At 41.5% G+C, this 25,530-nt stretch overlaps 1 protein-coding gene across 2 annotated transcripts in view; it reads left to right on the forward strand.

The window, feature by feature from the left end:
* PALLD (palladin, cytoskeletal associated protein) overlaps nt 1–25,530 on the forward strand; it is a 422,857-nt gene that overhangs the window by 190,388 nt on the left and 206,939 nt on the right. For both annotated transcript variants that reach the window (XM_055276361.1, XM_055276362.1), the window contains exons 8-9: nt 4,034–4,153; nt 6,740–7,082. In XM_055276361.1, coding sequence (XP_055132336.1) covers nt 4,034–4,153; nt 6,740–7,082 — 463 coding nt within the window. The remainder of the gene's footprint in view (nt 1–4,033; nt 4,154–6,739; nt 7,083–25,530) is intronic.

Below are 25,530 nucleotides of genomic sequence, written 5' to 3' on the forward strand. Positions count from 1 at the left end.
CTCTATATCTGCAGCTATAAAATATTAAGACAGTGTACTCTTAAAAAATGCTTAACAAGTAGAGAGATGACTATAAAAGCTTCTAGGAGCTGTTCATGGATGGAGATTCCAGACTTTATCTCAAAAAATTTTCTCAACATCTTAAAACCTTTCCTTAACAAGACTTCCCATTCATTTAACCTACCTTCTGCCCTCTTGCTGCAATTAGGAACCATTTGTTCTTATTGTTCTTCAAGAAAGATGTAGAATGAGCAACTTCTTCCTGATTTTAATGTCTTTGCATTTATGATACCTATCACAGTGTTTTACTTAAATTAGCATTTTTGGTTTTCTTTTTTTCTTTTGAGACAGAGTTTCACTCTTGTTGCCCAGGCTGGAGTGCAGTGGCCAGCCAGATCTTGGTTCACTGCGACCTCCGCCTCCCGGGTTCAAGCAATTCTCCTGCCTCAGTCTCTCAAGTAGCTGGGATTACAGGCACCTGCCACCATGCCTGGCTAATTTTTGTGTGTGTGTTTTTAGTAGACATAGAGTTTCACCATGTTGCCCAGGTTGGTCTTGAACTCCTGACCTCAAATGATCCGCCTGCCTCGGCCTCCCAAAGTGCTGGGATTACAGGCATGAGCCACTGCGTCTGGCCTTAAATTACCATAAATGGATGAATCCTTAATATAGATTTCATTGCCCTTTACTTTTTTTTATTATGGTTAAAGAAACATATAACATGAAATCTACCTTCTTAAATTTTTAAGTATACACTACAGTATTGTTAACTATATGCTTAATGTTGTACAGCAAATATCTAGGATGTTTTCATCTTGCATGACTGAAACTATGCCCACTGAACAGCAACTGCCATTCCTCCTTGACCCCAGTGCTTGGCAACCAGCATTCGACCTTCTGCTTCTAAGAGTATAACTAGTTTAGATACCTCTTAAGTGGAATTTTGCAGTATTTCTCCTACTGTCATTGCCATTTACTTTTACCTCAACTAAATAATTTAGGTTCAATGTAGAACACAAAATTAATAATAGAGCATAAAGAATAAACTAAGTTTTTCACACCCCATTTAAACATCAAATTGAATAATATGCTGAAAGAATAAGGTGTGTGTTTTTACAACTCTTGCAATTTTAAACCTGTATTAATATATCTTAGAAATGAGTTGACCTTGAGCTACACAACAATGCTAACCTCTCAAAAGCTTATAATCACCGTAGTCCTCAGATCTTTCCTAAGGAACATAACATTTTGACACAGAAGAATCCTTGCATTTTAGCTTTTAACAAAATCTCAAGCAGTCTGTTAACCAGATTACCATCAGCATCATCAGAAATGGGGAAAAGGAAAGGCTTTGGTGGGTGGTGCAGGGGGCTTGATAAAACCTAAGAATGGAGTGAGAAATGGAGTAAAACTCAATGATGCCTATAGGCCATATGACTTGATAATACAAAAAAAATACATATTTGACCCAATAACATGACATCAAAAACTATATAGTTTGATAATACTTGGACAAATTTTGAAATGATAGATACATGAATTTTTTTCTAGAATCAAATACAACAAACTCTGCATTTGCCTTTCGAGAGTGAGATTATTAAGGGGTATTAGGTATATAAAGGGAATTCGATTATAAAGAGAAACATTTACACTTTATTTTATACTTTGTTTAATTTATTTACGTTTGCACTTATTTATTTGATTTATAGATAAAAAATTAAAATATTTAAAGCTGTCTTCAATAGGCAAAAATGTTTTTTTAAAAAACATAGCACTTTTACCTACAGTTAGTACTTTTTTTGTTTCAGGGTTTAAAACATAAAATGTTTTGAAACAGATTTGCTGATTTTAATTACTGATGGTCTGAAATGTTTGCTCTTAGAAGGATGTTAGTGAAGGAGGTTTATCTTATCAAATTCTATGAGTTAGCTACTGCAATACAGTAGAGCACCCCAAAATTTAGTTGCTTAAAGCAGCAACCATAATTCTGTGGGTGAACTATTTGGCTTGGCCTCAGCTGGGTGGTTTTTGTGGTCTGTGCCAGGCTGGGCTGACGACAGCTGAGCTCTCTCAGTGCGGCCATGGGCAGCTGCCAGGATGACTAGGAACGAGTCAGTTAGTCTCGGATGGTCTCTTTTGGAAGGACTTATGTCTGCTCCATATGGTCTCTTCCTCCTACAGGCTAGCACAGCCTTGTTCACGTAAGGGTTCATCAGGGTTCCAAGAGATGGAGCAGAAGCAGGCCAGGCCTCTCAAGGATTTGGCTCAGAATTGGCCAACAACATCACTTTCACCACATTCTAGGCTAAAGCAACTCACAGGGCCAGCCCAGTTGCAAGGGATGGGGAAATAGACTCTGCCACTTTATGGAAGGTGTTGCAGAGGGACATTACAAAGAGGCATGTCTACAAAGGAAGGAATAATTGCAGGCATTATTACTAAGAAATCTACAATACACGGTCTTATGCTACCCCAAAAATATGTGAATAACCAATAGAATCACTTCATGGGAATCCAAAATATATCACTTTTCTTAACATTTGCCCACATAATTATCTTTATTTTACTGGTACAATATAAGCAATTATCCAACTAGTAAAACTAATTAATACTCTAGATATAGCTTCCTTTTAATGGTAACAGCTAACACTGGCTATGAAGCATTTGCTATATGCCAGGCAATGTCCTAAGCACAGTATGTCATATCACAAAAGTAGGTGGTGGTTAGGGTTTGGAGTCTGGACCCCAACTTGGTTTGAATCCCTATGTTAGTATTTATTAGCTGAGTGACCTTGGACAAGTGAATTAACCTTATTGTGCTTCCATTTTCTATCTATAAAATGGGCTAATAATAAACTTACATAACTCATAAGATTGACGTGATGATTAGATTTAATGTATGTTAAGTGCTGGTAACAATACCTAGTGTATGGTAAGGGTTATATAGCTGTCAGCTCTTGTTGTTATCGTCGTCATCATCATCATCATCCCCCCTCACAATAACCCTGTGGTGGTGAATTTTGTGTGTCACGCATGACTAATACAAACTCTGTGAGGTAGCTTCTATCATTGTCTCCATTTTACGGAGAAGAACATTGAAGTTCAGGGAGACTGACCAAAGTCACAAAGGCAAGATGTGGCAGGACCCTCATTCAAGCCCTGGCAGCTGTTTCGAGTCTGGGCTTTTCATACCCTACAACACTGCCATGCCACTTAACAGTACCTTTCAGAATAGTTGTCTACAGGTCAAACATACACAGGTCATGTTCTTTTTTTTTTTTTTTTTTTTTTTTTTTTGAGACGGAGTCTTGCTCTGTCGCCCAGGCTGGAGTGCAGTGGCGCAATCTCGGCTCACTGCAAGCTCCGCCTCCCGGGTTCACGCCATTCTCCTGCCTCAGCCTCTCCGAGTAGCTGGGACTACAGGCGCCCGCCACCACGCCCGGCTAATTTTTTGTATTTTTTTAGTGGAGACGGGGTTTCACTGTGGTCTCGATCTCCTGACCTCGTGATCCGCCAGCCTCGGCCTCCCAAAGTGCTGGGATTACAAGCGTGAGCCACCGCGCCCGGCCCATGTTCTTTTTTCCCACGTGGTCAGCATTTCAGAAGAGCTTTATTTTCCCCACTGCTTGCTTTGCAGCTGAGCAGATATAAGAGGTAGCTATATGTACAGAAAGAACTCTGACATGCAATCAGCTTAACTCCTACATGCAAAGTACAGAGTTACACACTTGCAGACATCTCGTTTTATCTTCACAGATAACCCATTAGGTATGTATCATCCCCATTTTATAGATGAGGACACCGAGACTGCTCATGTCCAACATCACAAAGAATGGGTCTACCTCCAAAGCTTTTTCTGCTAGGCAGAATTGCTAAATTAAATGTAAAGAGATTCTATTGCAAACATTTTTGTAAAGTGAATCTGTAATAATCATTACCTAGTTTGTTTGTTGTGGAAAGGTGGAGGTCTCACTTCTTAAAAGTGACTTCATGGTTAAACTCTGATGAATGGTTCTGTTCTCTTCACTTCCAGAGGAGATTTGCACCCTAGTTATCGCTGAGACTTTCCCTGAAGATGCAGGGATCTTTACATGTTCAGCAAGAAATGATTACGGATCAGCAACCAGCACTGCCCAGCTGGTTGTCACCTCAGGTATGTGAAGAGTAAAAAAAATGACTAGGTTATGTTCCCCAGCACCAGTGTGGTTGGCCACAGCAGAAAGGGACTGTCCCGGCCAGGTGTGGTGGCTCACACCTGTAATCCCAGCACTTTGGGAGGCCGAGGCAGGCGGATCACTTGAGGTGAAGAGTTCAAGACCAGCCTGGCTAACATGGTGAAACCCTGTCTCTACCAAAAATACAAAAATTAGCTGAGTGTGGTGGTGCGTGCCTATAATCCCAGCTACTCTGGAGGCTGAGGCAGGAGAATCACTTGAACCCAGAAGGTGGATGTGGCAGTGAGCCGAGATTGTCCCACTGCACTCCAGCCTGGGTGACAGACTGAGACTCTGTCAAGGAAGGAAGGGAGGAAGGGACTGTCGCAGGAAGAGAGCTCAGCTCAGCCTTCAGGAATCTGGCCGCTCCAGGAGTCACCCTAACAATCTAAGTTTCATCGTGAAACAAAGGCTTTAGGGGAGGGGAGGAGAAGGAGTGAGGTGGAGATGACAAACAAAAAGATAATGATCATGTAGCAACTGAACACACATGGGCTTTCTTTAAAATCGTGCCGTCTTGGTCTTGGAAACGATGGAGCTGGTTTCCTAACATCCTCCTGCTAACCTAGAATCATATTCACATTGGAAAGCCACCTCTACATCGGAGGTGCAGTCACTTTCTCAGCAGTGCCAACACATGAGATCTGGAGATACTTGTACAAATAAGCCATTGTCCGATCCACTGTTGAAACTTCTGAAAAGGTAATACAAGATAAGCCTTCTTGTATAAAACGTAATACAAGATAAACTCAGAGAAGCTGTAAAGGCCTTTGAACTCAAATTTCATTGATAGGCTATATCAATGATAGTATATAACTAATATGAAAAAGAAAGCAATGCATTGTATTATTGAAGCCAATTTTCAAAAATATATGGATATTTTCTAAACTCAAAAACTTACCACTAGGGAAAGGAATGTGAAACAGATTTTTTTCTTTTTCTTTTATTTTTATTTGTCTGTTTTCTAGTTACTAATGAGCGTTAGCTTACTTTAATTGCCTCATCTCTGCCATTCATCTTAAAGATATTTTTAAAATATGTTTTTGACCAAGCCTGGCATATAATGTACATAGTAGAGAATCAATAAATGGGTCATTTGTTGAATGATACGGACTTGGAGAGAACAACTGAATTGTACTTGGATTCCTTCAGTAGAGCAAGAACTTGGTGCTAGGTGGCAGCAGAGGCACAACCAAAACTTATTTAGGGACCTTAGAGTGGCAATTGTAAATGCTTTTTCATCTTAATTAAGAAAAGAAATGGGAGGGTCATCTTAAATGGGAAATGGTTTCTGTGAACGACTACTGTTAAGTGCTAAAAGGAACCTAAGTGTCAGGATAGGAGTTATAGAGCAAGGAGGACCCCAGCGTTTTGATTTCAAGTTGGCTTCAACACTGTCCCATCAAATGGCCATAGCAGGAGTGCAGTGCTTAAATAATATGGCCAAAACCCTGGGCTCTGTAAGTCTGAGTGGCAAAAATTTGTGTGTAATATTTTCCATTGTTTCTGCGGTAAATCTGCTATAGGTCAAACATAATCAACAAATATTTTTGAGTTTTTTGTTTACCTCAGTAAGCATTTTTGAGTGCATGCCAGGAGCTCTGCTGGGCTCTGGGCAAGGTGCAGAATCTAAAAAAGACATGATCTCAAGATGCTTTCAGCCTACTGAGGGCAACACATAAAAATCTCTTTCGTACTGAGTTATAGTTGGAGCAATCACCTAACATGGAAAAAAAATATATTTTTATGAGATTATGAAATTTTACTTGGACTCCAAGCTTTACCTTCCCTAGCTTTAGATGAATATCCACATAAAACCTTTACAGCAGCCGGGCGCGGTGGCTCACGCTTGTAATCCCAGCACTTTGGGAGGCCGAGGCAGGCGGATCACGAGGTCAGGAGATCGAGACCACAGTGAAACCCTGTCTCTACTAAAAATACAAAAAATTAGCCAGGCGTGGTGGCGGGCGCCTGTAGTTCCAGCTACTCGGAGAGGCTGAGGCAGGAGAATGGCGTGAACCCGGGAGGCGGAGCTTGCAGTGAGCTGAGATCGCGCCACTGCACTCCAGCCTGGGTGACAGAGCGAGACTCCGTCTCAAAAAAAAAAAAAAAAAAAACCTTTACAGCTTGAGCCAATTTGAGTAGTGACAGCTATGATGTTCAGTAGGACCCATGGACCAAAACGCGAGAAGACAAAGCATTATTAGTTGATACTGTTTGTGTTGTCACTTTTTTTTGCCAAGTTCTATGTTTAGCTCTTGTTTGAAATTTTTATGATTTGGTAGCTGGTTTCCCCACATGTGAGCTCAGTCAGGAAATAAAACGGTAGCACTCGTTCAAAACAAGCTTGAAAGAAGCAGGCCCTCCAGCTGGCAGTGCTTCTGCATCAGATGAGAGCAGCACAATCACCTCTTCTTTAACAACTTCACACAACACGGGGATTCTCAGAAGACTCTGACAGTGTGAAATCACTTGTTGAACTAGTAGCATCTTCTTATGTTTTTCCTCTCTTTCCCCTTCCTTAGCCAACACTGAAAATTGTAGTTACAAGTCAGTGGGAGAATCCAACAATGACCACTTCCAACACTTTCCACCTCCCCCTCCAATCTTGGAGACAAGTTCCTTGGAGTTGGCTTCAAAGAAACCATCTGAGATCCAGCAGGTGAACAACCCTGAGTTAGGCCTGAGCAGGGCAGCCCTTCAAATGCAATCCAATGCTGCCGAGAGGGAAACGAACGGAGTCCACCCCAGCCATGGAGTAAATGGACTGATTAACGGCAAAGCTAAGAGTAATAAATCTCTTCCAACACCAGCTGTCCTGCTTTCACCCACTAAGGAGCCACCACCTCTGCTTGCCAAACCAAAACTGTGAGTATTTCTGCATGGTTTTATAATAATTTCCATACCCCTGTTACATTTCCTCTCTGGTGAGAAAAAAACTTTTGCCTGGATTCAACTATGTGGCAAGTTGTCCTTGACTCATGGGACCTTGCTGCCAAGTGGTGTCCTTCAACAATATAAAAGATACCTAAAAAGAAAGAAGGGAAATGAAAAGCTTGGTGAAATCTGCCCTTTGCTGAAAGCTGTAACTGGTTATGGCTGTGAAAATATCTGTGCCCAGCGTGGGCTTCCAACATACAGCTAAGGACATAGCCACTCCCCGGAGGCCACGGAAAAGGGGGGATCTCCTTTGAGCCCTTTATTAAAAGTATTTCAAAAAGTGAGTATAAGTACTTTACGTTTGTTACTTTAAATATTATCGGTAAGGAGATCTGATACAGACAAGCAGGGAAAGACTAAAAACTGAGGCTGGAAATTCAGGGTGCAGATCCTGGCAGGGCAATGAAACCGGAGGGACGCAGGCTTGTGGGCAAGAAGAGCACCCTTCACAGCACAGGCTATTTGGCTTGGAATTCCATGGAGCTGCATATTTCCATGAATACCATCTTCACAGTAGATGTCCATTATTTTCTTAGGATGATAAACCTTGCATGAGCTGTTTCCATTGGCACCGCACAGCAGAGAGTTGTTATGAATGGAGCCATTACAATGTCAGAGAGAGGCAGAAATACATTAGCTCAAACGAGTCTATCATAGCACAACAGACCCTGAATTACTGCCCTGCCAGAGGTCAGTGGAAATGTAAGAGTCATAGTGAATGTGTATGTATTCTACGAGGCCACATTCCCATGAGAATGTATTTGCCAGAACCTAGGAAAGCCCCTTCTATTTACCCATATCTGATGTTTTTAATTTGAGGCAGGGAGGACTTCTTTAGGGGTTATCCTTTATTTCCCTAGCATTGAACAGCCTACTCTTTTCTCTCTCTGATGAGTTCATTTGTTAGAAATGTTAGAATTTAAAAGATATTTGAATTAGAATAACACCTTACCTTTGTACATCACTTTATTATTTACTGAGTGATTTCATGAATAACATTAGACTAATCAAATAACAAAAAGTCAAAAGAATACCTTAAGTTAACAAATGGGCAAACAATTTTATAAAACTAGACTTCTGGACAATCTTGTGTTGCAGTTTCAAAAATCTATCTATTGCTACCCTCTACTTCATTTTGCATTGTGTTCTGGCTCTCTTTTAAGACAGTAGGGCTACTCACTAAGCGTGTACACAATAGTGTGAAAGGTGCTGGTGAACATTTAATACCTATGCGCCATCTCCATTCAGAGGCCCAACAGGTATAATGAGCTAAAAAATGGTGGCCTTAAAAGAGATTTATGCTCTTGTAGCAGCAACCCATAAAATTAATTGCCACTGCTGACTTCTTTCATCTTTGCATTTTGAATATGTATTTGCAGTGCTTTTAATGAAACAAGGGACCTGCTCTCCAGGGAGAGAAAGGGCAAATGTGTTGAATGACTAGGACTTGACTGTAGTCTTGATTAAGTAAAGTCTATCTACTCTAATGGGTATCATAAATTGGATGTAAATCACAGGAGCGCAAACACGAGGAGCTGTTAAGAGGCATCTGCAGCCCATCTTAGGAGTTTCAACAGCTTTGCAGCTTTTAGCTCTGCTTTGCAGCCAGGTTAATGCATATGGCAAGGGGGTAATATCTACAGAATGCAGACAAAACAACTTCATGTTCATTAAGAGGATGACAGCTTAAGCACAGGTTTAAAGAACATCAGGATTTGCTTGTGAGTGAGATAAAATATAAATATATATATAAATATAAATATAAGATAAAATATAAAATAAGATGCAGAAAAAATGGACTTAAATGTTTGAGGCCCAGATAAATGGGTTACTCTCCCTTCATGAGGAAACTTAAGGGAAAAAGCAGAACACCTAAACACAAAACCCAACAGCTTAGAAACAACATTTACTTGTACTAGGTCTTCCCACTGTTTTGTTTTTTTTTTTTCTTCAAATCTTCGTGTGTTTAAACATACTCTTAGGGCATCACTTGATTGTTGTTTTTTTGTGTTGCATATTTACCTGCCATTTAACTAGGTAGAAAATAATATGTGATGATACTTTTTAAGTATATATTTTTAAATTTTCTTATGATTTAGAATATGTTATTGGATTTTGTTTTATTACAAAATCAGTGGATGCTTGATGTGACAATTCAAACAACACAGAGGATATTAAAGTTTATACTCTCTGCTTCCCTTCTTCCAACCCACCCCTCTGAAAGCTGTGGTATGGTGTATTATCAGAGCCTTTTCTAAAAAAGGTTTTTTCAGTGTTTCCAAAGTTTTCTTTCAGTGTTTGTTCAGTTTTCAAAGTACTCTCTGCATCCCTTCTTCCACCCCTCACAAAGGTGTGATATTCTGTATTATCACAACCTTTTCTAAAAAAGATTTGTTCAGTGTTCTCAAAGTTGTATTACTGATAGAGAAATGCTGTTGAATGACATCTACAAATAATTTAGAACAGCATCTGAGTTATTGATAATGAATGACTATAGGTAACTGCCAAGTGAAATTCTTACACATTCATTGTTTTCTTTTCATACATTGTGGGAAAATATGAGATTTTATTTGCCTCGTATGGTCAGCAGTGAAAAACTATGGTTTGCTCAAATCTTCTTTTCATCAGTTTATGATCTGATTTTCTTTCACTAAAGGAAAGGCTTATATTTGGTGGCGTTATGGCAGTTTGTGCATCTTCATCATTTGTAAACGAACTAATAGAAAACAATTCGGAGGGCGCAAGTAATTAGCAACTAAAATATTTACTCTCGCAATGAACTAATCTGAAAATGGTGTCTGATGTGTCAGATGTCTGGGGGAAGAAAGATCATTTTCAAAAAAAAAAAAAAAACTCTGCATTATTTTTCTCTCTTGAATAGCTCCAATACTGATTGTGGGAAAAGAAAAAAAAAATTCAAGAATGAAACAAAAACCTGGAAAGGTCATGAGCTCTTTTCTCTAACTAGGCCCAGCCCCCACCCTGTACTGTCCAACAGAAGTCCTCACCAGTACACTCACAGCCATCCCAGACCTCCAGCCAAGTCCATGGTACTGCTCATAAAGTGAGGGTTCCTGGCCCAGTCTGTGGTACCTCTCATAAAGTGAGGGTTCCTGGCCCAGTCTGTGGTACCTCTCATAAAGTAGGGGTTCCTGGCTCAGTCTGTGGTACCTCTCATAAAGTGAGGGTTCCTGGCCCAGTCTGTGGTACCTCTCATAAAGTGAGGGTTCCTGGCCCAGTCTGTGGTACCTCTCATAAAGTAGGGGTTCCTGGCTCAGTCTGTGGTACCTCTCATAAAGTGAGGGTTCCTGGCCCAGTCTGTGGTACCTCTCATAAAGTAGGGGTTCCTGACCCAGTCTGTGGTACCTCTCATAAAGTAGGGGTTCCTGGCTCAGTCTGTGGTGCCTCTCATAAAGTGAGGGTTCCTGGCCCAGTCTGTGGTACCTCTCATTAAGTAGGGGTTCCTGGCTCAGTCTGTGGTACCTCTCATAAAGTGAGGGTTCCTGGCTCAGTCTGTGGTACCTCTCATAAAGTGAGGGTTCCTGGCCCAGTCTGTGGTACCTCTCATAAAGTAGGGGTTCCTGGCTCAGTCTGTGGTACCCTTCATAAAGTGAGGGTTCCTGGCCCAGTCTGTGGTACCTCTCATAAAGTAGGGGTTCCTGGCTCAGTCTGTGGTAGCCTTCATAAAGTGAGGGTTCCTGGCTCAGTCTGTGGTACCTCTCATAAAGTGGGGGTTCCTGGCTTAGTATCGTGTACGTATCCACTTCAGCTCCTACATCTCCCTTTGTTTCTAACACTCTCCCTCAAGTGTAAGTGGAAGATAATTTAATGTAGGCCATTTGGTGAGTCCCAGATGTCCCGCACACAGGATTTGTGCAATGCCTTACCACCCGCTGTGAGACTGCGAAGTGTGCTTAAATGCTGCACAAGAAAAAATTAATAGTATTATTTCTGCAGCTCAGTGGCTGACACTCATAATCTTCAATCACAGCACGAAAGAAGCAACACAATGTTTAGGTCATAATCTTAACAGGAGAAAAAAGGAGGGAATGAGCGTAAACCTAACTTATACACTATTCTTTTCCTTGGTTCCTTGCTGCCCTCTCATTACAAATGATACCTGAAGATCAAAATAAAAGTAGGGCTCACTGCGAAAAATCTCTGCTTCTCTTTATTCCTACCAAAAAAACGGTCCTTCAGGCAGGGCACGGTGGCTCACCCCTGTAATCCCAGCACTTTGGGAGGCCAAGGCGGGCAGATCACGAGGTCAGGTGATCAAGACCATCCTGGCTAACATGGTGAAACCCCATCTCTTCTAAAGATACAAAAAATTAGCCGCGCGTGGTGGCGGGTGCCTGTAGTCCCAGCTACTCTGGAGGCCGAGGCAAGAGAATGGCATGAACCCGGGGGGCGGAGCCTGCAGTGAGCCGAGATAGCGCCACTGCACTCCAGCCTGGGCGACAGAGAAAGACTCCGTCTCAAAAAAAAAAAAAAAAAAGAAAGCAGTCTTTCCAAACCATAGACATGCATGGAATCCCCCTAGGAATAAGCTCTGAAGGGAAACCTGTGAATGGCAAAATGTGGTAGGTGATTTGACAAGCATATAGAAAGGCGTGGTCATGTTTTTCCACTGAGCTCACCTCCTACAGCAGATCAAACAATATATAAATAACAATATGCTATTTTCAAACCCCCTTTATTACTTCCTTTGTCTTGTGGGAGAAAGGTAGGACTCTAAGCCTGTAGACAAGCAAAATGAGAACTCCAAAGGGAGGTTACTGAAGGGTGATGCGATGGGAAAGTCCTTACCTTGCGACAGATCAGCAGATAAAATGATGCTTATTTGTTACTCTAGTGCCAAAAATATGTGCATTGCCATAAAAGTCTGTGTCTTTTTGCCTGGGAGAATAATAATGAAATGATTGTTAAGTGTTTACATTCTAAATCAACAGCTCCCCTTGCTCCTATTCTTACTACTTGCTCTTACCCTAGTCTCTAAAGAAGAAACAGTATTATGATTTTCTGTCTTAAAAGAGTAAAACAGACCGGGTGCGGTGGCTCACGCCTGTAATCCCAACACTTTGGGAGGCCGAGGCGGGCGGATCACGAGGTCAGGAGATCGAGACCATCCTGGTTAACATGGTGAAACCCCGTCTCTACTAAAAATGCAAAAAATTAGCCGGGCGTGGTGGTGGGCGCCTGTAGTCCCAGCTACTCAGGAGGCTGAGGCAGGAGAATGGCATGAACCCGGGAGGCGGAGCTTACAGTGAGCCGAGATCGCTCCACTGCACTCTGGCCTGGGCGAAAAGAGCCAGACTCTGTCTCAAAACAAAAAACAAACAAACAAAAAAAAGAGTAAAACGATTTCAGGCCGAATCAACCTTTTCAAAATTACTGCATTTTACAACCTTTGCTTTTCTCTTCTTCCTTTCTCTCACTCCCACCCTTAGATGCCCTATTGTTCTGCAAATCCTGTCTCCAGAGAAAGACATAGCCTATAAAATTCATATTGAGCTGTTAGGGATTGTTAGCGTCACCTCAGTGCAGTTCTAGGCTAACAAAGTGAAGTACATCTTAATAAGCAATAATAAGCACTGCAGAAAATCAGGAAAATGTCATTTCATGAGATGATGTGTTTGAAAGCTAGAAGAGAAGGAAATAGCAGCCTTTATCATTCTCTTTATTACTGAGGTTTTCTATATTTGGAAATTCCTGATGGGTTTCCTCCACACTCCTAGACACAAATTGAAGTACAAGTTGTTCCCTTGCCTGGAATGTTCCACTCCCCAGAATGTTCCGCCTCTAGTGGCTGGCTCTTACTTGTCTTTCAAATCTCAGCTTAATGTCACCACTTCCCTGACCACCCAGTCTAAAGCAGCCACCCAGCCATGTTCCAATAACTCATCCTCATTAATTATCGCATACCACATAATTATTTCCGACAGTTACTTGCTGTTTGTTTTTTTTTAATTGCTCCCTGCCTCCAATATTGTAATGTAGCTTTCTGAGAATGGGAACCCTGACTGTCTTATTTCATTGCTCTTTCACTAGGACCCTAGAACAGGGCCTGACAAATAGTAGATGCTCAACAATATTTTTTGAATGAATGAAGCAAAAGCAGAACAAAAAAGAGGAAAAGAAATATCTCGCACCTTTAGAGCAACCCCCATTTGATCTGCCTAATCTTCTTTTTTTTTTTTTTTTTTTTTGAGATGAAGTTTTGCTTTCTCACCTAGGCTGGAGAGCAATGGAGCAATGACGCGATCTTGGCTAACTGCAACCTCCGCATCCTGGGTGCAAGTCATTCTCCTGCCTCAGCCTCCTGAGTAGCTGGGATTACAGGCACGTACCACCACACCTGGCTAATTTTTGTATTTTTAGTAGAGACAGGGTTTCACCATATTGGCCAGGCTGGTCTCGAACTCCTGACCTCAGGTGATGCACCCACCTCGGCCTCCCAAAGTGCAGGGATATCAGGTGTGAGCCACCATGCCCAGCTGATCTGCCTTTCACCTAGATATACCGCAGGACTTGTATTTTCAAACCCCATCAGCTCCAGAGTTTTCCCACATTACAGTATTTTTCCAACTGACATCATTTATCTTGTAAACCAAATGAGTATGAAGAATTAAATAAGAATCTCATGGGATAGAATTACATTAGAAAAGTTTGTCCAAGTTACTTAATTTGGGAACACTTTCAACTCCTTCCTCATTTCTTCTGTGTTCTCATTTGATTAGCATCTTAATTTAAAACATTACAAAAAACGAGACATTCGGAAGGACTAGGAGGACATTTTCACTCTCTAGTACATACTTGCAATGTCAGTTGGCCACAGTGCAATCACACTGCTATTTCAAGGTGTGTGTACTTGACATGTTAACACCCCATCAGATGCCAGACTTGTGATGAAGAGCCAAGAGCTTCTGTGCTACTCCCTTCCTGTCCTGTTTATGTTGGACCGCAGCTTCAACTCCAACGTGTGGCTTTGGCAATGAAACTTACAAAGTTGAACATTATCCCGTCCTTCAACCTCTACTAGTTAGGGTTCAAGATCTCACTATATTACTGTTTGACATTAGAATACAAATGGTTTCTTAGGTTCTATTCTAGTATAAACCTTACCTGGTTGATTGAAAAGCAAAGCAAAATAAAAACAAAAAAGGCAAAGAGAAGGTAAGCAAAAACAAGTTGGGGCAAAATAAGTAACAAACGGTCAAAGAAATGTAATCGTTGAATGTACATAAATGTATTTTAAAATCTAGCACACTTTTTTTCTTAACCAAGATTCTTAATTTTTTACATGTCTGCAATCTGTAGACATCCGTAATTTCCGTGGAATTTCATTTATGTTCAGTTAGCTAGCCATTACTTTCATTTCTTTTCAACTTAAATTTGTTTTTTCTAGGTAATACAATCACACAGTTAAAAGTGTAAAGAAATATATGCACTGAAAAGTTTGCCTCTCGAACTCAGTAACCAGTTGTCACTGTCTTGTGTATCCTGCCAGAGATTGTTTACATGCCTATCAAGCAAATATATGTATATATATGTGTGTGTGGGTATTTTTTTTTTATTTTTAGACAAGTGCCTACCCACCACATATACTGTTCTGCACCTTGCCTTTTCTATTTAGCAGTAGATTTTAGAGATGTTTCATGTGAGTAATTAGAAAGTCTTTTTTTTTTTTTTGAGACGGAATCTTGCTCTTTCGCCCAGGCTGGAGTGCAGTGGCGCTATCTCGGCTCACTGCAAGCTCTGCCTCCCAGGTTCACGCCATTTTCCTGCTTCAGCCTCCCAAGTAGCTGGGACTACAGGCACCCGCCACTGCGCCCGGCTAATTTTTTTTGTATTTTTAGTAGAGAGGGGGTTTCACCGTGTTAGCCAGGAGGGTCTCGATCTCCTGACCTCATGATCCACCTGCCTCGGCTTCCCAAAGTGCTGGGATTACAGGTGTGAGCCACCGCGCCTGGCCTAAAAAGTCTTATTTTTAAGTGATTGTATATATTTATTGTAGAAATGATTGATAATTCCTTTCTCTATTGTTGCCAATCTAAATTTCTTTTTTTTTTTTTTTTTTTTTTGAGACGGACTCTCGCTCTGTTGCCCAGGCTGGAGTGCAGTGGTGCGACCTCAGTTCTCTGCAACCTCTGCCTCCTGGGTTCAAGTAATTCTCCTGCCTCAGCCTCCTGAGTAGCTGGAATTATAGGCATGTACCACAACACCTGGCTAATTTTTGTGTTTTTAGTAGAGATGGGGTTTCACCATGTTGGTCAGGCTGGTCTCGAACTCCTGACCTTGTGATCCACCCGTCTCGTCCTCCCAAAGTGCTGGGATTACAGGCGTGAGCCACTGCTCCCAGCCACCGGTCTAAGTTTCATTGATCTAAGTGCTTATCAAAAGTATTCTTTTTGGTTTTTTTTGAGAAAAATTCTCTCTCTGTCACCCAGGCTGGAGTGCAATGGCACAATCTCGGCTCACTGCAACCCCCACCTGCTGGGTTCAAGTGATTCTCCTGCCTCAGCCTCCCTAGTAGCTGGGATTACAGGCACCCGCCACCTTGCCCAGCTAATTTTTTTGTACTTTTAGTAGGGACGAGGTTTCACCATGTTGGCCAGGCTGGTCTTGAACTCCTCACCTCAGGTGATCTGCCCACCTCAGCCTCCTCAAGTGCTAGGATTACAGGTGTGAGCCACCATGCCCAGCCAAAAGAATTCTTTAAAAAAGTTTTTCTTACTTGTATTTTAGGTTCAGGCATACATGTGTACATTAGTTATATATTTGCCTGTCACAGGGGTTGGGTGTACAGATAATTTTGTCACCTGGGTAATAAGCATAGTACCCAATAGATAATTTTTCTGATCCTCTCCCTCCTCCCGCTCTCCACCCTCAAGCAGGCCTCGGTGTCTGTTGTTCCCCTCCTAGTTTCCATGTGTTCTTGTTAAGCTGTCAAGCTGTCACTTCTGCGTAAGAATATGTGGTATTTGTTTTTCTGTTCCTGTGTTAGTTTGCTTAGGATCATGGCCTCCAGCTTTATGTTGCTGGGAAAGACATGATCTTGTTCCTTTATATGGCTGCATAGTATTGCATTGTGAATATTGTCTTTATCCTGTCTACTATTGATAGGCATTAGGTTGATTCCATGTCTGTGCTGTTCTGAATAGTAGAACACCGTTCATCTCCTCACTGTTAGTTGAACATCGGCAAAATGTTGGGTAATGTGGGGTGCTGAAAACACAAAGATGAAAGAGACAAGAGCAGTACCTTTGAATAATCTATAACCTGGTTATCTTTACGATGATTTTGGCAAGAACGTGCACATGCACACACATATACACAAAATTCTGCACATCTTTCAGCATCATACAAATTTTGTAGAAGAATGGCCAATCCCTAAATTAGATTCAGTGCAATCCAAATGCCTTCTCTTCCCACTTTAATGTTTAAAAGATACATCATTCAGTTTTTGATTCTGAAGATTTAATATGCACCGGCTTCTGTTTCTGGTTAAGTGATTTTCATTATCCTCAAAGGCTAGTCAACTAACAAAGCAATTTAGTAATGGCAAAAGTATAAAGTATGGACCAGAGAGGTCTTCAAAATATTAGGGAAGATAGAGCAGAAAGCCATTTTTTTCAGTTTGTTGTTATAAAATTATACACACACTCTGAGTCACCAAACACACTGGAGGATGATAAGGAACGTAGGAGTAGTCACAAGGAACATAGGAGTAGTCACAGGTTCTAATTCTGCAGTACATGGCTATGCGGGTATGGACTCTTCATAAATGCAATGTGATGATGACTTTGCACTTGCATTTCTCTTCCTCCTTTCTCTCACTCCCAGCCTTAGATACCCGATTGTTCCGTAAATCTTGTCTTAAGAGAAAGGCATATCCTATAAACTCATTCATGTGAAGGTATTTGCATTAGCAGTGTTGGTCTTGGATCACTTGGCAAACAACCCTTCCCTGAAAATGAAAAGTCCAATCAAGGAGCTTCCTGAAGTATAAAACTTTTTTAACTAAGGAATAACATTTAGGTGCATTCATCCTCATGATTTTTTAATGTAAATACTGGCTCTGACACAGTGCCACATTCCTAGATATTAGGCTAATTGTGCTTTGCTGTGCCAGTCTCTTGGTGAATGTAATGTTTAATTACATTTCCAGAAGAAAGCTGAGTTCTATTTTTATGATTAGGAGTCTTATTTGATGTCTGAAATATAATTGGAAATACTTGCAGTTACCCTATCTATGTTTGAAGTGGTACTCAATCATCCATAAGAAATACCATATGTCTATTTCAAATATTAGGTGTTTTACATGAAGGAATACATAACGATAACAATATTTCTTCAACATGTCTTCATTTTACCTAAGTGTGTAGGAGAGCTCTTTTAGTAATTACAAAGTAAGGTGAAAATAGTCATCCCTACTGGGTAGAGACCTTCTATTTTAAAAAGGTGGAGTTGCTAAGCTCAGAGATAAGATGGAGCCACATATGAACAATATGCTCATAGGTAAAGCTATGAATTTGATGGAAAATATGAACAATATAGTGTTAAGTGAAAATAGGCAAAATGATATATGTAACTTAATGTCAATTTTATGAAAAAATAAAAAATAATAACTTTAACCAAGTAAAACGTATATTATATATTAGAAGGAAATACACCAAAATGTAACCAGTGGTTCTTTGAGTGCTGGAAATTTGGGCAGATTATATCTTCTCATTAACTATTCCTGATTTTCCAACCTTTTGACAATAATGTGTTTATATTATAAAGTATTATTTTGAAATAAATAGGTACTTTTGATCCTTTCTCTTCCATCCTCCTTCCTCCATTAAACTTCAGTGCATTTGACTCTTCATCATGGATGCTTCTTGTTAAATAATAGTTCCTTGCTAAGTAAGCTTAATTTTGAGCACATTTGGAAATGGAATGCTCTGGCACTGAATGTTCTCACCTCCCTTGTGGGAGCTCCTTCTAGAAACCAATGACCTTCAGGATTCCATCCAGGTTTTTAGAACTCTTCCTAGGAATCCTTCCCCAGAAAATGTCCTATATTCCAAAATAACTTTACTCCTCCACAAACACTGTTTTCCAACAACACTTGCCCCCACCAAACAAAACTCTTATCCCTTTAATTGTACAGCTCAGGTGTTTAAATGACTGTGATATGAATAAGGTATTTATGTATATATGTATGTATGTAGTTTCAAGACAGGGTCTCACTCTGCCACCCAGGCTGGAGTGCAGTGGTCTGTCACAGCTCATTGCAACCTTGACCTCCCTGGGCTCAGGTGATCCTCCTGCCTCAGCCTCCCAAGTAGCTGGGACTACAAGTGCACAACACCACACCCAGCTATTTTTTTTATTTTTTGTAGAGATGGAGTTTTGCCATTGTTGCCCAGCCAGGTCTCAAGCAATCTGCCTGCCTTGGCCTCTCAAAGTGTTGAGATTACAAGACGTGAGCCACCACACCTGGCCAATTTTGAAGTTAAAAGTAAACCAAATACTTTAAAGACCAACATTTACAGTATAATCCATACAGGGCCTTACACAGAAAGTAGGATGAAAACTTTACCCTCAGAGACAATGGTGAAGGAGCAAAGATGCAATGAAGGCAAGACTAAGATTCCAATTCAAATAACAATAATGTCAGGAAAGTATGTGATAAAGGCATCTGCTGAAAGAGGAAAGACAGTTGTGGTAACTGTGGGTAATATTACGAAGCACGAAAAGGGTGGAGAACTATGAGAGAGAAAGAATACCAAAAAAGGAATGTGTATATTTCCTGGCAATCAAGAGAACCCATTTGAATTTCAAGAGTGTAAACCCCCATTCAATTCAGTGAGCGTGGTTTCATGACTTTATTTCAGCAATAATGAGCACTGTGAAGGTAGAAACAGGACATATGTCATTGGCAGTACTGGCACAGTGGGATGTTGTGGTATTTAATTAGATGATCCTTGAGAAACATTACCGAGATTATCAGCCAAGCCGTGTGTAGGTTCAGAAAAGGAAACAGATTCAACAAGATTAAGGCTTGAGGGGTAAAGAGAAAGGAATCAAGAAAATGGAAGTTACACCAAGAATGAAAATGGGGAGGGTCAGATGGGAAAATATGGAGAGGGAGCAGTGGTTGTGATCAAAGAGAGGATTCTGAAAGTTTAAAAATCTTAAACTCTTTCCGAGTGATAAGAGAATGTAAGACGCATCTGTTTGAGTGGATAGTTTAAGTGGAAGTTAAGGTCGCAGGAGCAGAGGAAGTGGTCAGGGAACCATGAAGCCAGGATGTTAGAAGGAACATTAACATGGATGGTGGCCAACAGTGATGGCAGAAAACCAAATGCTAAATAGTAAAGTCATTGAGAAAAGCGAGGAGAAGACCAAGGTTGTTGGTGACAAGCAGGCAAGAGAGAATGACTGTAGGTGGAGTGCACCGACTTCAAAAGAGGAGCAGATATTTCGTAGTGATGGCAAAACTCTTCTGAGAGTTGTTGCCTTTGAAAACAAGGACACTGCAGAACCCTCCTTGCTCAGAAGGATACTGAGGAGACTGGAGACATCATCACGGAAAGCCAGACTTCAGTTAAGACAAAGCATTTCCAAGGAAAAGGTTTGAGGAAGCAGAGTTTGGTTAGAAACAGCCAAAGAATCCCATAGACAATAGAAGAGATCTAGAAAAGGGAATTCAAGGGAGAACTGGAGAAGGAAGATGAGGAAGAAAGCTATAGTGCAGAGTTTTGCACTACGAACCTCTGGATGCTAGGGCAGATACAGAAATTCTGTGTCGGCATTCCCACTGTGTTGTGCTATAGCACACTACTCTATACCATCTGATGCTGGGGAGCAAAAGCATCGTCCTAAGGATCACTTGCTGCTATTTCATGAAGAGTGACCAAGATTACTTGTAGTTGGAAGCAAATAGAACCATTTCCAATATAATTACTACTTACTTTTTAGCCTCCTATTTATTTTAGTTACATGGTAGCACCTTGATCCATTTTGTGATTACTAACCTCTAGGTATGACTTTGAGTTGGGCTTTTTTTTTTTTTTTTTTTTTTTTTTTTTTTTTTTTTTTTGGTGGAGTCTCCCTCTGTGGCCAGGCTGGAGTGCAGTGGTGCGATGTTGGCTCACTGTAACCTCCGCCTCCCAAGTTCAAGCCATTCTCCTGCCTCAGCCTCCTAAATAGCTGGGATTACAGGCGCGTGCCACCATGCCCAGCTATTTTTTTTGTATTTTTAGTAGAGACAGGGTTTCACCACGTTGACCAGGATGGTCTTGGTCTCTTGACCTCGTGCTGAATTGGGTTCTTATTGAACAACCACATTTCCTAATTTATGTATTTTTAAATGATTGTTCTCAACTAATGACTCTCTAATTCATATTTGCTTAATTTCATTTTATGTTTACAACTTTTACTACTAGAGAATTTATTTTTGTCTACTACAGGCTGAAATACATTAGGTTGCCAATTTTTTTACCATTGATTTATTTTTTCTGCAAATGTGTGAGTTTTTCATTCATACTAATAACATCTCCTAATAGTGAGAACATTAGTTACAGGGAGGTTTATTTTAATTGGTTTCTATTACAAGTGTAAAACCAGAGAGTTCATTTTCCAACAGATCTGAGAGTGACTGTTTCCTTACCTGACTAAAGTGATGATTACACAAACCTTGTGGATGACAGTGGAGTCAACGTGGTTTTTAAAAAACCTCTTCCATATGTGACAAGGAATTAGATAGTATGTCATTTAAGAATGATGAACATATTAAATTGATTCTGTCAAATGTAGATTTTTCTAAAATAAGTTGGCCAGATAAATCACACGTCAATCTGAACACACATCTTTGCTTCATTATTCAAAGAGAAACCATAATTACGATCAGAACCTCAGATTTTGCTATAGGAACATACCAGGTTCATGCCTTCCAACCTCTGGATGGGAAGGTTTCCTGGTGGGATGATACTGGCTCCTCTTGCCCAAGGCTGTCATGAGGATGCACACTCACTGCAAGGGTTTTTTATGGTGCTGAGAGGAAAGGCCTTCATAAATATGTACATTTACTTAATTTCTGTATCTACATTCCCACTGTGTTTTCCTAGAGCTCACTACTCTACACCGTCTCAACTCTGAAGCCCTGGGAATGTCTACTCTATGCTCTGCTCCATTTCACAATGTTCTTTAGGTCTGTTTTGTTATTTAAATGTAGTGATGTATGTATCCACAATAGGTAGCATTTGAGGGACTCCAGCTGTGAGCCTCTGGATGTGAAGCTAGTGAAACAATTGAATGACGAACAGTTGAATGCCTAGCCAAATATTTTCACTTCACTTTTATATGTCAGCAACGGAAAAGAGTAGGTGTAGCCATTGACTATTCTTTTTGCTCAGAGAAGTTTATAAATAGGTCAAAAATGGGTAATTATATGCCTCAGCTACAATTTCAAACTTCTGCTTTCCTAGTAATTGCCATTAAATGAGTAAGTTGTAAAAGATTTCTGGAAAGACCACAGATATTTTCTTTTCCTTGTTTCTTTGTTAAAATAGTTCATATACCATCTGGTTTCAGGGATGTATCATTATGCTCAATGTTTGAAACAAAAAAACCCTAAAAGCCATAAAAGGTGGCTTGAGTACAATACAGTGAAAAAGAACAATATATTTTGTTCTCTTTAATTTCTTTTTTTTTTTTTTGAGATGGAGTCTCGCTCTGTCGCCCAGGCTGGAGTGCAGTGGCGCGATCTCTGCTCACTGCAAGCTCTGCCTCTCAGGTTCACGCCATTCTCCTGCCTCAGCCTCCTGAGTAGCTGGGACTACAGGTGCCCGCCACCACGCCCGGCTAATTTTTTGTATTTTTAGTAGAGACGGGGTTTCACCATGTTGGCCAGTATGGTCTTGATCTCCTGACCTCATGATCCGCCCGCCTCGGCCTCCCAAAGTGCTGGGATTACAAGCATGAGCCACCATGCCCAGCCTGTTCTCTTTAATTTCTAAAATAGAGTTTTAGAAAAAACTAAAACTCTAAAAGGAGTAGCTTAGTCTTCCAAACAGTGCTAGTGACAAGGGCAAATTCTTGCTCCAGGTGACTGTTCTTATGTGCCTTCCCTTCCCTCATAGTCACTGCTTTCTTCAAAGGGCATCCTCTAACTCAAATGTGAAATATTCATGTGTATTTTTATTCTATCACAAAACAATTTTACACAGATGGGATTACTCATGATGAAGCATTCTAGAACAACAGCAAGAGTTTCACTTCATGTTTGTTGTAATTATTCTATCTTTGAAAAGCAGAAATATATGTGGTTATTGTCATAATGAAGACTTCCTGGTACTGAACGGCTGCCTTACTGGAGAGAAATGTTAGGAATTTTTTATTTTTACTAAAAACTGTCAGAAGTTTCTAAAAGGAATTAGATGAATCTTGAAGGTCCTGTAACTTGAAAAGTTGATTTACACTGAGGACCCCATTTTCATCAAGGTATCAACTAGAGAGAAACTTGCATTTTTCTTATTTTGCATTACAATAATGTATCTTGCTTTTCTTTTTTATGAAGTGTTCTCTTTATTTTTATTACGCCAGGTACCCAGGATCATTCATGCTCTCTTCTTTAAGGTGTGGTACACCTTGTGTTCAGTACACATTTTTAATTTTTTTTCTTCTCTGAGACAAGGTCTCACTCTGTTGCCCATGCCTGGCTAATTTTTCTCTTTTTTGTAGAGACAGGGTCTTGCTTTGTTGCCCAGGCTGGTTTCAAACTCCCAGCTTCAAGCGATCCTCTAGCCTTAGCCTTCCAAAATGTTGAGATTATAGGCATGAGCCACCACACTCAGCCCAGGGTTCAGCAGACACTTTGAGAGGTCAGACAGAGTTCATCCTCCAGGCAGATGAGATGCTGTCCCTTTTCTAAAAAAAATAATAATAATAAACTTTTATTTTAGATATAGGGGATACATGTGCAGGTTTGTTACACGGGGATATTATACCCATGTAGTGAATGCAGTACCCAATAGATAGTTATTCAACCCATAGCCTCCTCCCTTTCTTCCCCCTCTGGCAGTCAGCAGTGTCTGTCATTTCCACGTTTATGTCCATGTGTGCTCAATGTTTAGCTCTCACTTATGAGAACATGCAGTATTTGGTTTTCTATCCCTGCATTAATTTGCTTAGGATTATGGCCTCCAGCTCCATCCATGTTGCTGCAAAGTACATGATTTCATTCTTTTATATGGCTGCATAGTATTACACGATGTATATGTACCACATTGTCTTTATCCAGTTGACCACTGATGGGCACCTAGGTTGACTCTATGTCTTTGCTACTATGAATAGTGCTACAGTGAACATACAAGTGCCTGTGTCTTCTTGGTATAATGATCTATTTTCCTTTGGGTACATACCCAGTAGTGGGATTGCTGGGTTGAATGGTAGCTCTATTTTAAGTTCTTTGAGAAATCTCCAAACTGCTTTTCACAGGGGTTGAACTAATTTACATTCCCACCAACAGTATATAAGCATTCCCTTTTTTCCATAGCCTGGCCAGCATCTGTTGTTTTTTGACTTTTTAATAGTAGCTGATGTGAGATGGTATTGTGTCCGGAATTGGTGGGTTCTTGGTCTCACTGACTTCAAGAATGAAGCCGCAGACCCTCGCGGTGAGTGTTACAGTTCTTAAAGGCGGCGTGTCCGGAGTTTGTTCCTACTGATGTTCAGATGTGTTCGGAGTTTCTTCTTTCTGGTGGGTTCGTGGTCTCGCTGGCTCAGGAGTGAAGCTGCAGACCTTCACGGTGAGTGTTACAGCTTTTAAGGCGGCACGTCTGGAATTGTTCGTTCCTCCCAGTGGGCTCGTGGTCTCACTGGCTTCAAGAGTGAAGCTGCAGACCTTCACGGTGAGTGTTACAGCTCATAAAAGCAGTGTGGACCCAAAGAGTGAGCAGTAGCAAGATTTATTGCAAAGAGCGAAAGAACAAAGCTTCCACAGTGTGGAAGGGGACCCGAGCAGGTTGCCACTGCTGGCTCAGGCAGCCTGCTTTTATTCTCTTATCTGGCCCCACCCACGTCCTGCTGATTGGTAGAGCCGAGTGGTCTGTTTTGACAGGGCGCTGATTGGTGTGTTTACCATCCCTGAGCTAGACATAAAGGTTCTCCAGGTCCCCATCAGAACAGTTAGACACAGAGTATCGACACAAAGGTTCTCCAAGGCCCCACCAGAGCAGCTAGATACAGAGTGTTGATTGGTTCATTCACAAACCTTGAGCTAGACACAGGGTGCTGATTGGTGTGTTTACAAACCTTGAGCTAGATACAGAGTGTCGATTGGTGTATTTACAATCCCTGAGCTAGACATAAAGGTTTTCCAAGGCCGCACCAGAGTAGCTAGATACAGAGTGTCGATTGGTGCATTCATAGACCCTGAGCTAGACACAGGGTGCTGATTGGTGTATTTACAATCCCTAAGCTAGACATAAAGGTTCTTCACATCTCCATCAGACTCAGGAGCCCAGCTGGCTTCACCTAGTGGATCCTGCACCGGGGCTGCAGGTGGAGCTGCCTGCCAGTCCTGCGCCGTGCGCTTGCACTCCTCAGCCCTTGGGTGGTCGATGGGATTGGGCGCCGTGGAGCAGGGGGTGGTGCTCATCAGGGAGGCTCGGGCCGCACAGGAGCCCATGGAGGGGGTGGGAGGCTCAGGCATGGCGGGCTGCAGGTCCGGAGCCCTGCCCTGCAGGAAGGCAGCTAAGGCCAGGTGAGAAATCGAGCACAGCACCGGTGGGCTGGCACTGCTGGGTGACCCAGTACACCCTCCATAGCCACTGGCCCAGGTGCTAAGTCCCTTATTGCCCGGGGCCGGCAGGGCCGGCCAAGCCCACACCCACCCGGAACTCCAGCTGGCCCGCAAGCACCTCGCGCAACCCCGGTTCCTGCTGGCGCCTTTCCCTCCGCACCTCCCTGCAAGCTGAGGGAGCCAGCGCCCGCCTTGGCCAGCCCAGAAAGGGGCTCCCACAGTGCAGCAGTGGGCTGAAGGGCTCCTCAAGTGCCACCAAAGTGGGAGCCCAGGCAGAGGAGGCACCGAGAGTGAGCGAGGGCTGTGAGGACTGCCAGCACTCTGTCACCTCTCAGTATCTCATTATGGTTTTGATTTGCATTTCTCTGATGATTAATGATGAGCAATTTTTAATGTGTTTGTTGGCTGCTTGTATGTTTTCTTTGGAGAAGTGTCTGTTCATGTCCTTTGCTCATTTTTTAAATGGGATTGTCTTTTATTTGTTGATTTAAGTTCCTTATAGGTTCTGGACATGAGACCTTTGTTTGGTACATAGTTTGCTAATATTTTCTCCCATTCTGTAGGTTGTCTGTTTACACT

Source organism: Symphalangus syndactylus, chromosome 4 (genome assembly GCF_028878055.3).
Source record: "Symphalangus syndactylus isolate Jambi chromosome 4, NHGRI_mSymSyn1-v2.1_pri, whole genome shotgun sequence".
Taxonomy (NCBI): Eukaryota; Metazoa; Chordata; class Mammalia; order Primates; family Hylobatidae; genus Symphalangus; species Symphalangus syndactylus.